Raw genomic sequence first — 15,013 nt, forward strand, 5'->3', positions numbered from 1 at the left:
TTGTGCCACTCAGCCACTGTAGTTGAAGGGTGTAAAAATAAAATTAAAAAAGAGCTAAAAGTGGAGGGGAGGGCATATTCAGCCCAGTGAAATTAATAGAAATATATAAATTTTCTGTTTCTTACCCAATAAAATTTGACATCTGAGTTGAAACAGGATTAACTTTCATGGGTAAAAGAGCTTGATTATTACTACAAGAATCTAACTTTAATAATAAGGCAGAATGATTGATAAGAGAATTTATATAAATTTATTAAAACAAAATTAACATGTACAAAGGAGTGTAGTAAAAAATACTCAGCTGATTTTAATCTAATAGCATCTTGTAATGTTAATCTCTAATGAGTGGCTCTGCCAATTCAGTAATTCTTTTAGTGCATTGTGCAGTCAGAGCTGTTGGTTTCACCTGAAAAACTGACATATCAAAAAGGATGTGCTCTGTTGTAGGCCTTATTATGGGTACAGCCAGTTCATTTGTGCGCTCTGTAGGTTGGTATTTACGAGCTGCTGGTGTTACTTTTATGGGAAGTTCATTGTGTGGCAAATAATCTTTATGATATGGTCTGTATTGAGAAAGATTATAAATGTGCTCAGTTGCATTGTATTTCATTGCAGCTCTAGGAACCTAGAATAATAAAATTTTATAAGTAATTTGCCACAAAGTATTTAATATAAAACTATACAAGAAATGAAAATTTTTAAGTAAATTTTTGTAGTTACACATTCAAGTCTTAAATTGTATGTTAATGAGATGGAGCAAATTTTTTATTTACTGTAATTATTATTTTTACTAACTTTCCATCTTTGATCATTTATTTATGGTAAATGGTTCATACAGGTTGTTTCAATTAAAAGATGCCAGGGTTTATGTCACTTATTTTTAAGTTTAAGTTGTTTATTGTTGGACCGTCATATTTAAGATAAAATTAAATTTGACTTTAAAGTTGGACTAAGTGTTATTACCATTTATAAATTAAAATTTTGCCTAATCAACTGATTTTTCTCTCAATGGGAAAGTTTTACTCTATCAGTGTTCTTCTGAAATGAATGTAAACATATTTTATTTGCAGGGGAGGGAAAAAATCCCAACCATAATGGTTGTAGCATAGTAGACGTAACACAAACTTCCCTTATATTTCAACACAATGTGGTGTAACGAACAGTAAACATCACACATAATTACTATGTTTGTGACATTTTTTCTTCAAATAAAATCAGTTTATACTCATTTCAGAAGAACACCAATGAAATTTTTAGGCTCAAAACATCATTGGTGTACTTTGTAATAAATAAAAATAAAAAAAAGCACGTAGGATCAAATTTTGAAAATTATAGGAAATATAAAAGGGGGAAAATGCCAACAGAAGTACATTACAAGCCCAGTTATCCAGCATCAATGGGAATTGGAATAAGGCAGTTGCACGAGCATGCCTCTACTCATTCAACCAGCTCTTATAGCTGGTTGAATGAGTAGAGGCACATTCAACCAGTTTATGCCTAAAAAACAATGAAATTAGCATTAGTAGAGGCATGTGATGCAAGAAAGCAAGCTTATACAGCATTAGCCCCTTCCCAAAAAAAAAACCCCTTCTCGTTTCACCCATCCATTCACTCCAAATGCTTGTCTAGTTCTGACTAGAATTTATTTAAGCTGTCAACTTCCACAAAGACAGATGGAAGTTTGTTTCAGCCATCAACCACCAGCTGGCTAAATGCAAATTTCAACACATCTATTCTACAACTGTCTTTCTTCAGTTTGAAATTATGTCCCCTCAAATGAGTAATCTGAGCAAGAGGAAGAATCCCATTAGCACTGAGTTTGCTCAAAACATTCAAGGCTTTATACACCCCAATCAGAAAACCTTGCAGTGCCTAGTCTCCAAACACTCCAATTTGCAGAACATAAACCTTTTTTGTAAGAGCAACCCTTTGTTCATTCATCAATCTCGTACCCTTCTCTGCGCTCGTTACAGCAGCTCAACATCTTTCTTAAATTCAGGCCTCCAGACTGTATGCAGTACTCAAGGTGTGGCCTAGCCATTGCCTTATACAAGAAGATAATCACCTCCTTATCCCTGCTAGAAAAATTCCTGTATATCATTGACAAGACACCATGAGCTACTCTTGCAGACTATCTGTCTGTACTTCTCATAAAACTTCATATCTGACTGCACAATTACCCCCAGGTCTTTTTCATTCTACAGTATCCTGAGTGTAGTACCACATGGTTAATATGTTACTCTGGGGTTTACATTTGTAAATGTTAAAACTTCAGTTGCCAACTCTCAGCCCATCTGCCCAATTTTTCTAGATCCTGTTGCAGTAACGTACTGTCATTAACAACCCTACCAACCTTCATACTGTCTGTAAACTTGGACATTAAGTCTGATATACTTTCATTGATAAATACACAAAACAATAAAACAATACTGGGCCCAACACGGACCACTGGAGGACTCCACTAATACCATCAGCAGTGTCCATTGATTATTATTCTCTGTCTTCTCCCACTCAACCATCCTTTTATCCATAGCAGCAATTTGCCCTTAATGCCATACTGCTCCAATTTGTACAGTACTCTTCCATGTGCAACAGTATCAAAACCTTTCTTAATTTCCCAGTATATGATATCAAAATTATTTTTTGCATCCAGTTCCTTTGTGATCACATCATAGTATCCAATCAAATTGGTCAGACAAGACTTCTCCTTAACAAACCCATGCTGTGTCTGAACTATAACTGATGATCCTGCAATGCTTCTTTAACCAGTGCCTCCATTAATTTCTCCAGAACAGAAGTTAAACTAACAGGTCTGTAATTAGTCGTGACACCCTTTGATCCTCCTTTGTGAATTGGAGACACATTTGCACATCTCCAGTCCATGGGGGGGTCTCCCCTGAGTCCAAGGAAGCTCTCATAATTATGGCTAAAGATTTGCTTACTTCCTTTGCTGCCTCCTTTAATATAACTGGATCGATCCCATCCACCCCAGGTGCCTTTCTTATGTTTAACTATAACAATTTCTCCTCCACTTTGCTCTCATTTATTAGAAAATCATTAATCTCCCTGTTAGAGTTTAACAAGCTTCTGTCCTCTACTTCCCTACAGAATTTCTCATGTGTGAATGTAGATGCAAAATATTCATTCAGTTTGTCACCAACCTGAGCAGAATCATCAACAATCAAACCATCGATATCAAGTGGACCAATCTGATTCATCCCCTTCCTTCTAGAGTTTATATAAGTAAAGTCTTTGCTGTTTTTCTTTGCATCCTTTCCCAAAGATTTCTTATAATCTGCCTTTGTGACTTGATTACAGACTAGCTTATATATACCATAGATTTCTGTATCGCCTAATAGTTTATATGTATCCCCTGCATTTTTCTTCTCTGCTACGAGTCTCATTAGTTCATCTGACATCCAATTAGGCCTAAACCTTGAACAGTATTTCTTAGTTGGTATGAAAAGATTAGTAGCTTCCAAGATTAATTCTTTGAATGCTTCCCATTTAGAATTTGCTGTTGGTAATATTATCAGTTGGTCTCACTGTACAGAATTTAAAACTGTCTGAAACACTGTAGTCACCTTTACGGAAGCACACTCTGATCACTGCCACCTAGCGGTTTCTTTATCTGCAGATTCTTAATGCACGAAGAATTACTGCTGATAATCAGATCAAGAGTATTACTCCCTCTGGTTACCTCTCAAACATGCTTCTGTAATGTGAAGTTAAACTTCCTAGTCACACCAGTGCACACAGTGTACCTCATTTTCTTTGGCTTAGTTTTAAAATAACACTTCTTCCTTATCACTGAAAACCATACACTGTACCTCATTTTCTTTGGCTTAGTTTCAAAATAACACTTCTTTCTTATCACTGAAAACTTATCCCTGATTGTGCTTTTGCAACTTTCTGATCTTTTCTGGACACCACAACAGATGAATGGGTTATAGATATGATGATATAAATGAATTTGCATTGAGGATCTATCCAACATAAATATACATTACCTTTATCTCCCATCTTGTGGAGAAGCAATCTTACAGAGAATTTTTTCAACTAATGTGAACACAGAAGTGGCAATTAGCTCCAATTCTGCTTTTACCTCTGATTGCAGTCCAGTTGCAGCTTCACTAATTCTCAGGCACAGTGCACATTAACCCGATGAACCTAATTCAAAAAGATCAAGAAGGTGGTTGTATTATGATCCAAAATGTTTAAAAATGGAAACAGTTGACCACTTCAGGCTTTATCCCGGGAAAAGTCTCCAAAACATCAACCTGCTTTCTGGTTTCAGACATGGTTTTCATTGCAAGAGTGGCAATGTACAGAGCTTGGTTTATGTGCCTGCACTCTAAGCCATGGTGGAATGGCACCCTTTCGCACCAATTCAAGATAAAGCAACAACACCATGCTGAGTTGAAGAGGTTGCCTCCAGCCATGTCATACACAAGCTTACTCAACTGCCAGAAGCATTTTCCAGGAATTTAATAAAAGGCCACAAACTCCATCACGCAGAAGAGACTATCCTACTGACAGTGCTCCTGGTCAGCTTTTCACATCCAGACAACCCAATCCTTTTGCAGCAACCTCAACATATGCACTACTGCAAAGATCACCAATCACTTACGAGGGGGGTATCAAAAGGTTCGTACCCTTACCTAGAAATAAAAGCCCTAGAAAGGTGAAACTTCACAAGAACTTTCATCCCTTTCTATGTATTCTCCATGTATAGTAACATTTTTCCCATCTATGGATCAGTTGTTTAATGCCTTGATCATAGAATTTGCACTTTTTGCCTGAAACCACGATTCCACTTCATTGATGACTTCCTGAGACGAATCAAAGCGGAAGCCATGCAATGGTTTCTTCATTTCTCGAAACAAGGAGAAGTCTGATGGTGCTAGGTCAGGGGAATATGGTGGGTGTTGCAGTAGTTCAAAGCTGCACTGGTCAACCAAGTTGGTGGTGGCGGCAACGGCTGTGTGAGCCAGTGCACTGGCTGACAGAAGACAGATGTGGAATCTTGTTCATCAGAAAAGGCGTGGAATGTTAACCTTTGGTTAACATTCCATGCCTTTTCACCTTCAAGGCATTGCGTCACTTTTTCAAAAGATTTCTGTAGTATTCTCTGGTAAGTGAGGAACCACACTTACCAGAGTGGGAGTGGTTATCTGTCATGATAACAAAATCCCATGAACTGTTCTGGCACATGTCTGCACTGATCAGAGAATTTCATATCTGACTGCACAATTTCCCCAGGTCTTTTTCATTTTATACTACCCTGAGTGTTGTACCACAGAGTTAATTAGTTACCCCATGATTACTACTACTACTACTACCCATATGCAGTACCTTGCATTTGTCAATGTTAAACTGCAACTGCCATTTTCCAGCCCATCAACCTAATTTTCCTAGCTCTTGTTTCAGTGGCTCACTTGCTCATTAACCACCCTGCCAACGTGTTTCATCTGCAAACTTAGACATTAAGTCTAATGAATATTGAAAACAACAATGGGGCCCAGCACTGAACCCTGGTGGCAGGAGCGGGGTGTCCCGAGGGTGCACTGCACCCGGGTGCCTTAAAACATGACACTTACATATGAAGAAAATTTTAAAGGGGGTAGAAAATTTCAATTGCCACCCGGGCACAACATACCCTAGGATTGCCCCTGCCTGGTAGAATCCACTAATAACATTAGTCCACAAGAAGTAGTGCCCATTGATAACCACTCAACTATCTCTTTATCCATAGCAGAACTGAACTTAATGCCACACTGTTCCAGTTCATACAGCAGTTTTTTATGTGGTATGAAAAGCCTTCCTGAAATCCAAGTATATGATATCAAAATTATAGTTTTCATCCAGTTCCTTGGTCATCATGTTAACCTATCAGATTGATTTGATAAGACTGCCCCCTAACAAATTTAATTTCCCAGATAGTGACTGGAATTTGTGGGTTGGTCACAAACACACTATCAAGGCTTTTGTGGATTTATTGGATGATTGTTTTCTACAGCAGCATGTTCGGGAGGCAACTAGAGGGTTTAATACTCTTGATCTGATTATCAGTAATGATTCTTCATGCATTAACAGTCTGCAGATAAAGGAACCACTAGGTGGCAGTGATCACATTGTGCTGAAGTGGGATTTACTCAAAGAGGTAACTACCATCAAGGATAAAGAGAATGTATTTGCTTTCGTAAAGGTGACCACGGTGGTCTGAGAGAGTATTTAAATTCTATACGGTGGGACCAACTGATGATGTTACCAACAGCAAATTCAAAATGGGAAGCATTCAAAGAATTAATCTTTGAAGCTACTAGGCTTTTCATACCAACTAAGAAATATTGTTCAAGATTTGGGTCTAAATGGATGTCAGATGAACTAACTAGACATGTTTTTTTTTCTCCCCCCCCTTCAAAAAGGCCTCTAAGGTTCGGAAAGTTCATGTTCACAATATTAAATTAATACACCAACCGTTAAAATTAATGTAGTTTAATATTTACAAAAATAATAGATATTATAAAATAATCTATTTACAATGACTGACTTACTATTATAATAAAATAAAATAAAAGTAAAAAGTTAAAATACAATAAAATATAAATACTTAAAAACTTTAAAACTGTGCAGTTGTAGCTTTCGGGGGCACCTGCCTCCTTCCTCAACAACACAACACATCCTTAAGTATCAGGTTCATGGCACATGTGGTTGACCAGGCACATGAACAGTATATTCTTCGTGTGTACCAGAACCGGAAGTGGCTCTGTGGCGTGGAAGGCAGAAACGCTCATCTTTTGCGAGGATTACAGCCTCGAAAAGGGGATGAAGCCGAACATCCCTATCTCTATTCATAGTATTATTTCCAGATGAACCAATCCACAAGCTCTCGAGCCACTTGCAGTTCCAGAATTTATGCGCCCGGTCAAGGATGACTGCATTCTCTGGGGAAACCTGGTGTGTTTTTCCCAAAAATGCTCGCAAAGTTTAGCAAGTCCGCTATTGCCGAGCATTTTTGGGAAAAACAACACCAGGTCTCCTCAGAGAATGCTGTCATCCTTGACCGGGCGCATAAACTCTGGGACCGCAAGTGGCTCGAGAGCTTGTGGATTGGTTCATCTGAAAATAATACTATGAATGGAGATGGGGGTGTTCGGCTTCACCCCCTTTTTGAGGCTGTAATCCTCGCAAAAGATGAGCGTTTCTGCCTTCCACGCTCCCGAGCCGCTTCCGTTTCTGGTACACACAAAGAATATACTGCTCATGCGCCTGTTCAACCAAATGTGCCGTGAACCTGATACTTAAGGATGTGTTGCTTAATGTGCTGTATTGTTGAGAAAAGAGGCAGGCGCCTCCGAAAGCTACAACTGCACAGTTTTAACACTTTTAAGTATTTATATTTTATTGTATTTTTACTTTTATTTTATTGTATTTTATTTTATTATAATGTATAGTAAGTCAGTCATTATAAATATTAAACTATGTTAATTTAAATGGTTGGTGTATTAATTTAATATTGTGAATATGTTGTTTGTTGGTTTGTAGGCTTTATGGCACAAGGGCAGCAAGGCCATAATGCACCAATTAGACATGTGGCAGAGAAGAAAAATGCATGGGATACATATAAATTAACACCTACCCAAAAGTCTATGATAGATATAAGCTGGTCTGTAACCAAGTCACAAAGGAGGTTAGGCAGTCAAACAAAGGCAGATTACGAGAAATCTTTGGCAAAGGATGCAAAGAAAAGTAGCAAATATTTCTTTACTTATGTGAACTCTAGAAGGAAGGGGATGAATCAGATTTGTCCACTTGATATCGATGGTTCAACTGTTGATGATCCTGCTCAGGTAGCTAACAAACTAAATGAATATTTTGCATCCACATATGAGGAGTTATTCAGGGAGGGGAATGATAGAGGTATATTAAACTCTGGCAGTAAGCTAGATAATCTTGTAATAACTGAGAGTAAAGTGGAGGAGAAATTGTTGAAGATAAACATAAGAAAGGTACCTGGGGTGGATGGAATCTATCCAGTTATATTAAAGGAGGCAGCAAAGGAAGTAAGCAAACCCTCAGCCATAATTATGAGAGCTTCCTTGGACTCAGGGGAGTTACCCATGGACTGGAGATGTGCAAATGTAACCCTAATCCACAAAGGACGAGGATTAAAGGGAGACACAGGTAACTACAGTCCTGTTAATTTAACATCTGTTCCAGGGTTAATGGAGGCAATGGTTAAAGAAGCACTGCAGGATCATCTAGACAAGACTTCAGTTATAGCTTGGACACAGTGTGGGTTTGTTAAGGGGAAGTCTTGTCTGACCAATCTGATTGGATATTATGATGAAGTCACAAAGGAACTGGATGCAAAGAATAATTTTGATATCATATATTTTGATCTTAGAAAGGCTTTTGATACTGTTGCACATGGAAGACTGCTGCACAAATTGGAGCAGCGTGGCATTGGAGGCAAATTGCTGCTATGGATAAAGGGATAGTTGAGTGGGAGAAGACGGAGAGTGGTAATCAGTAGACACTGCTCTTCGTGGACTAATGTTATTAGTGGAGTCCCCCAGGTTCAGTATTGGAACCATTGTTGTTTTATGTATTCATTAATGATATTGATGGTGGTACATCAGGCTTTAATGTCCAAGTTTGCAGACGATACGCAGTTCGGCAGGGTTGTTAATGCCACTAATGATAGTATGCTTCTGCAACAGGATCAAGATTGTTTTTGGTTTTTAGGAGCGTTAGCAACTAAGGCCATATTACTCCGGGAATATGCGGTGGTCATTCCTTGACCTTTCCGCATCCTCCGTATTTGGTGGTGACGGGCTCGAACCCCGGTCTAATCAAGAAGCGTGTGCTATGCACTGCTGCTCCTTCCCACCTGGCTACGGAGGCGCCCAACAGGATCAAGAAAAGTTGAACAGATGGGCTATGAGGTGGCAACTGAAGTTTAACATTGACAAATGTAAAGTACTGCATATGGGAAGCAGTACCCCCAGATTAACGTATCAACTGTGTCGTACTACACTAACAGTGGTAGAGAGTGAAAAGGACCTGGGGGGTAATTGTGCAGGCAGATATGAAGTTTTCTGAGCAGTGCAGATGGTCTGCAAGAGTAGCTCATGGTGTCTTGTCAATGATATACAGGAATTTTTCTAGCAGGGATAAGGAGGTGATTATCCCTTGTATAAGATAATGGTCGGGCCACATCTTGAGTACTGTATACAGGTCTGGAGGCCTCATTTTATGAAGGATGTAGAGCTGTTGGAATGAGTAAAGAGATGGGCAACAAGATTAATGGATATAACAAAGAGTTGCTCTTATGAAGAAACGCTTAAGTTTTGCAAATTACAGTGTCTGGAGACTAGGCACCTGTGAGGTGATCTGATTGAGTTGAATGGTTTGAGCATGCTCAGTGCTGATGGGATTCTTTCTCTTGCCCAGAATAATTGCCTGAGTTAGCATAAATTCAAATTGAGGAAAGACAGTTGTAGGATAGATGCGTGGAGGTTTGCCTTTAGCCAGTGGGTGGTTGATTGCTGGAAAAAACTTCCATCTGACGTTGTAGAAGTTGATAGGTTAAATAGATTCAAGGCAGAATTAGACAAACATTTGGAGCGAGTGTTTGGGTGAAGTGTGTGTGTGTGTGTGTGTGTTTTTTTTTCTTTTCTTTTGGCTGATGCTATATAACCTTGCTTTCTTGCATCATGTGCATTTGCTAATGCAAATGCTAAATCCATGCTGTGACTGTAATATAATTACATTCTTGTCCAGATGGTCCTGCATTACTTATTTAATCAATAAATCTATTTTCTCTGGAACAGACATTAAGCTAACAGGTCTGCATTTACTCACGTCACTTTTTTTTGATTCCTCTTTATGATGTTTGGAGTCGATGCCTTATTCCAGGTGTAAAGTGCACTAACTTGTGCAAGATTATGCATTTGTGCTTCTTGTTGTTAGTAATGACTTTCAGTTTCATTCTATTTTCATTTTTAATTTTCTGTTTGTTAGTTTTATATTTCAATTTTATTTTTCTCTCTTTTTCCTTTTTCTCTGTTTAATTACAGCATAACTGGAGGTAGCATTCTGTTATACAGAAACTTGGGATGGTACTACAAATAAAATGGCAATACAAAACTTCACCCATGCAGTATAAAAGTGCTAGTAGTAATTGTTACTCTTTAGTTGATAGCACTATGTAGATTTTTCTTTATTTTCAAATCATGGCAATACAAAATTGCACCCACCGGTGTGACTGGGGGGAATTTTCCAAGCCAAAATGTTTTACAGTAGTTAATTAACTTCTGTGTAATTACAATGCTAACAGAAGTTCTTGACATGCAGTTAAAATTTTTCACCCTTGGTTATTTGAGAGTGAACTGAAAAATGGCTTTGGGAAAAAAAAGGAACATTTTAATGACTGTAGATCTTTGTACAGCACATTCTCACTGCATGTTGATGCATATGTACATGAAGGGATTCTTAATTTATGTTGATAAAAGACCACCTGACTTTAAGAACCATTTTCTACCAATTGATCAGAAGAAATACCAGATATTTTTGGTAAGAGAGGCTGAGTAATTCAGCCATACTGAAAAGAAAGCCCAAAAATGTCTCTGCCCTCCCAAATCCAGTTTGACTTAATCCAATAATTATTGAATTTGGTTCATTAAGGTTGTAGGTCAAGCTGAAGAAAATACTTCCCAAATTTATAACTTCAAGAAGCAGTATATGGATTTTGTTTTGAGAATTTGAGAGATTTTTTAAAATGAATGATGATGATGCCACCACAGGAATACTAACCTGACCAGGAGAGCTGCTGATAACCAACGAAAATGAGATTTTTGTTACGAGTGATGGAGGCATAACAAGCTTATTGTCTAAGTTTACAGATTCATCATCCTAGCAAAATTTCACATATCTATCCTGCAGCCGTCCTTTTTCACTTTTAGGTTTCATGTCACTTATGTGCATTGTCCATGAAGGAATAAGGATGCCATCAGCATTTAGTTCACTCAATCTATTTAAAGCAGTAAACAATTCAATCAGGTACCTGATACAAAAGTTGGCAGGGTATTTTATGACAGTAATCAAGTCATACTATTGCAGCAAAACCTAGATAAAAATTAAGCAGATTGGCTGAGAAGTGATAATTGAGATTTGGCATTGATAAATGCAAGGTGTTGAATATGGGGGTAGCAGTAATCTCAGAATAACATACTTGCTAGCTGGTACCACACTCAAAAGGAAAAGCAAAAGAATTATAGGGGTAGATGCCTACAATTGCCCCTATATTTCTTTTGCAAGTCTGACATTAAGTATTCTGAGCTGTGCAGACAGGCTCCTAAGACAGCTGGTGTTTTGTCAATGATATACAAGAATTTTGACAGCAGGGACAGGGAGATGATTGCATCTTGAGTACATCCACTCCCCGACTTATGTAAGGGTTGCATTCCGCGGAACTCTACGTAAGTCGAATTTCCCTAAAGGCTTATATTTTCTCTAATTTTGTTTCCTAGCACTTGCAACTATGCACACTGAATTTGATTGAAGCAAAAAAGAAGTGTATGACAAACATGTAAATAGAATTATTTATTTAATTTATTTTTATCTCATGTGCAGGAAAAATTTCAAAGTGTACAATTACAAAAATTTTACTTTAACATTGGGTGATGCTTCAACCTATAAACCACCCATTTCTTGCCATGAACTTGGCTTGGGGTTCACCATACTTATTCTTAATATCTTCATAAATACTTCTTGCTTTTGCTTAAATGGCCAATAGACTCAGGGGTACTTGTTTCCAAATCTTATTTTCCATCCATATTACTAATAGCTTTTCCATCTTCAATATAGCACCTGAACACTATTTTGTGATCGCAAAACAGTGTTCAGGTGCTATATCGATCTTAAATGCGTTGATCCTTTAACATTTTCTTTTATATACCCACTGTCCTTTAAAATTGTATTCACTGTTGAAGCAGTGAAACCTAATTCCCATGCAATAGAGAACAAACTTTGTCCTGCTTCTTATTTCTTAATCATTTTTGTTTCCTAGCACTGCCACCACTTGCACTTTCCGTTAGTTGCTTTCCCTTCATCATTGTGATAAGTAAATAGGAATGAAGAGAAGATCCTGAATATTTATTTATGTTTTTTATATGAGTGAAGATTTCAGTGAAGGGGAAACACATTTCACCATACTTATGTAAAAACCCACACAATTCCAGTTATTGGTATTATTGCAAATGCAATAAGATTGAGTTTACTACCCATTTATAATAGATTTCACTAACAGAAAAGTCCAATAAACTGGAAAGTGCAAATTATTTTTATTGTTTTATGGTCGTGACCTCCAGAAATGTGCTTTAGAAAAATATCACAAAGGCATTCAAAATTCATTCTTATAATGGAACATATGATAATGATGAAAGTGCAGTTCATTCCATGGCCAGACCGCATTGCCCTTCCTCTCAGCCAACAGGAGTGTTTATAAATGCGTTGGCTGCATGTTTTGTTTTTGCATCCTTTAGTTAAAAGTGAATTTTGTGTTGTGCTTTTTTGGCATAAATTTATATAAAACTAATACAGTTTCCATTACAAAAGTGACCTTTCAGAGAGTTTAGTTATATAGTATCTCAGTCAAAAAAAAAAAAACAAGTGTTATTGGGTTCACATTACGATATTTTCACAATACCTCCATTTATTCCTACAGGATGCAAAATACGTTTCCATATTTTTTTCAGTTTGCACTGGCCGGAAAAACTTACGTCAAGTCGAGTATTACGTAAGTTGGGGAGTGCCTGTACTCTACAGGTCTAGAAGCCTCATTTTAAGAAGGATATGGATCTCTTGAATAGTGCAAAGATCTCTTAGAAGAGAAAACAGATCTGTCATGAACACAAAACAGTACCGTTAAAGAGTGTAGTTTCTTCTCCCTCTTTTAATTTTTCTTTCCTGCTGTGAATTAATCTTTATTTACTTAATTACTTGCCCCGGTGCACATTAACCCCTATAATGCATACAACCTGCTTAGTAATAACTTGTAGTAATCAATATTCATCAGTATTCTTCCAGTTAACCAGACATTTTAAGTGTTATTTAAAGTATCATATGCTGATAAAAGAGAATATATTGAAAAAACTGCACTCATATCTAGGAGAAAATCCACATTAGTTTTGTTACTAGGAGCCTACTCCTTACCCAAGAAGGAGCAACTTCCACAGGCTGAGCAGACAGGTCAGAGAAATTAACTTGATTATATAAACAAAGAGGGTTCTCACAAGATACAGCCATGCTAATGCAGCACCAGAGAGAGAGAGAGAGACCATAATTCTCACATGAATAAGTGAATACCTTTAGCATGTAGTGTTCACATGCATTGGGTATCATCTTTCCATTCCAAAAAAGGCAAAGAAGAAGGTTTGTTGATTTCTTAGCTAGACATCAGATGTGCCAGACGTGTGTGGTGATGGGATCGTTCCTTTACCATCACGTGTGTTCAAATGCTTGGGACATAAGTTCTGACTTTGACTCCAATCAGATTTCAAGATTGAATAAACTCAGGGAGAAGATTCGGCCTTAAAAGAGGTCCCTTGGAAGACTCATGGGAGAAGAGGGTGGAAGAAACTGAAACTGCTTGTGGTCAAAAAAGCGGGTCATGGCTGAAACAAAGAGAGGAAGTAATGCCTAAGCTGCCAAGCCTGGTACCGACATCAGTCCAGAGCCAGAACATTGAAACCGTTCATGGAAGGGAAGGCAGACTGAGCATCTAAGTCCTAGTTCCAGTAAACATGGTAAGTGAGGAGATGCTAATTTTATGAGTGTGAAAGATAAATAACAGTAATTGAACTGAAAATAACCATGTTGATAACCATGAAAATAACCTATTGGAAACGAAAGTGGCCATATAATTTCTTCCTAGTGTTTTGTAATCTTGTATGTTTACAAGATTACAAAATAACTGGAATATAACTGTCAAAATTTATGCACTGAGTTAAATGAGTTTACTTGCGTGTAATTACTATACAAACTTAGTTTATCACTTAATAAGTGCATGATAAAACAAAACAACACTGGAATCTGTCTTTAGTCAATGACTTTTGGAGAGAGAGAGAGAGAGAGAGAGAGAAGCTCTGTGTTTCTATTTTTTAAGTGATTGCCTCTCTGCTAATTTTCATCCACACCAGATAACACCATAATTAGGGACAAGATATACACGAAAGATTATTGTGGCATTGATGATGAAGCAACCATTGTCGCGGAGTCGTCAATGAAAACAAAATGCCAACCCAAACTGCGATATTCGTGGGAAAGCCTCAACTGCAGCCAATAGTGAGGGGTGGTCTGCGAGCCTTCTAACAATCCCTCCCTAACACTCGTGCTGTAACAACTAACAACACCTTCCCCTAATGGTACTCCTAATAATCCCTCCCTAACACTCGTGCTGTAACAACTAACAACATCTTCCCCCTAACAGTACTTTTACCACGAATCTAATTCGTGGCACTTACAAAGAATCTAATTGAAGTGTTTAAGGCTTTAAATAGATTGAGCGAACTAAATGCTAGTGGCTTCCTCATTCCTCCTTTGTCAACACACATAAGAGAAACTTATAAAGGATGGCAGCAAATTATGCAAAAATTTGCTTTCAGCCAGATAGCAATTTATTTTTGGAACAAACTATCGTCTTGTGGAAGTGGGTAGTTTGTATGAATTTAAGAAAGAATTAGCAAATCATTAGAGGGGGAAAGAAAGATCAGGCGTAATTTTTTTTCTCTCTCTCTCTCAGTTGATGTTATATAAGCCTGCTTCCTTGCTTCATTTGACGCCAGTAATACCCAACTTAGTGTGTTCACCATTACGTACAGAATGAGGCTATGCCCATCATGTATGATGGCATCATATAACTCTTGTGGAATAAGACTTTAGTCATAAATCCATTTGACTTCATTGCACCTTCTCATATATTGTGGATATTTCCCCATTAGTGGGT

At 37.7% G+C, this 15,013-nt stretch overlaps 1 protein-coding gene across 1 annotated transcript in view; it reads right to left on the reverse strand.

The window, feature by feature from the left end:
* Positions 1 to 227: 227 nt before the first annotated feature.
* Positions 228 to 15,013, reverse strand: part of Theg (Testicular haploid expressed gene) — a 151,608-nt gene continuing 136,822 nt past the window's right edge. Inside the window, exon 6 of the mRNA XM_090384967.1 lies at positions 228 to 625. Within this exon, the coding sequence (XP_090241093.1) occupies positions 332 to 625 (294 nt within the window). The 3' untranslated portion in view covers positions 228 to 331. The remainder of the gene's footprint in view (positions 626 to 15,013) is intronic.

The sequence above is a fragment of the Mastigoproctus giganteus genome, chromosome 11, assembly GCF_048544385.1.
Source record: "Mastigoproctus giganteus isolate SK-2022 chromosome 11, ASM4854438v1, whole genome shotgun sequence".
NCBI classification, from domain to species: Eukaryota; Metazoa; Arthropoda; class Arachnida; order Uropygi; family Thelyphonidae; genus Mastigoproctus; species Mastigoproctus giganteus.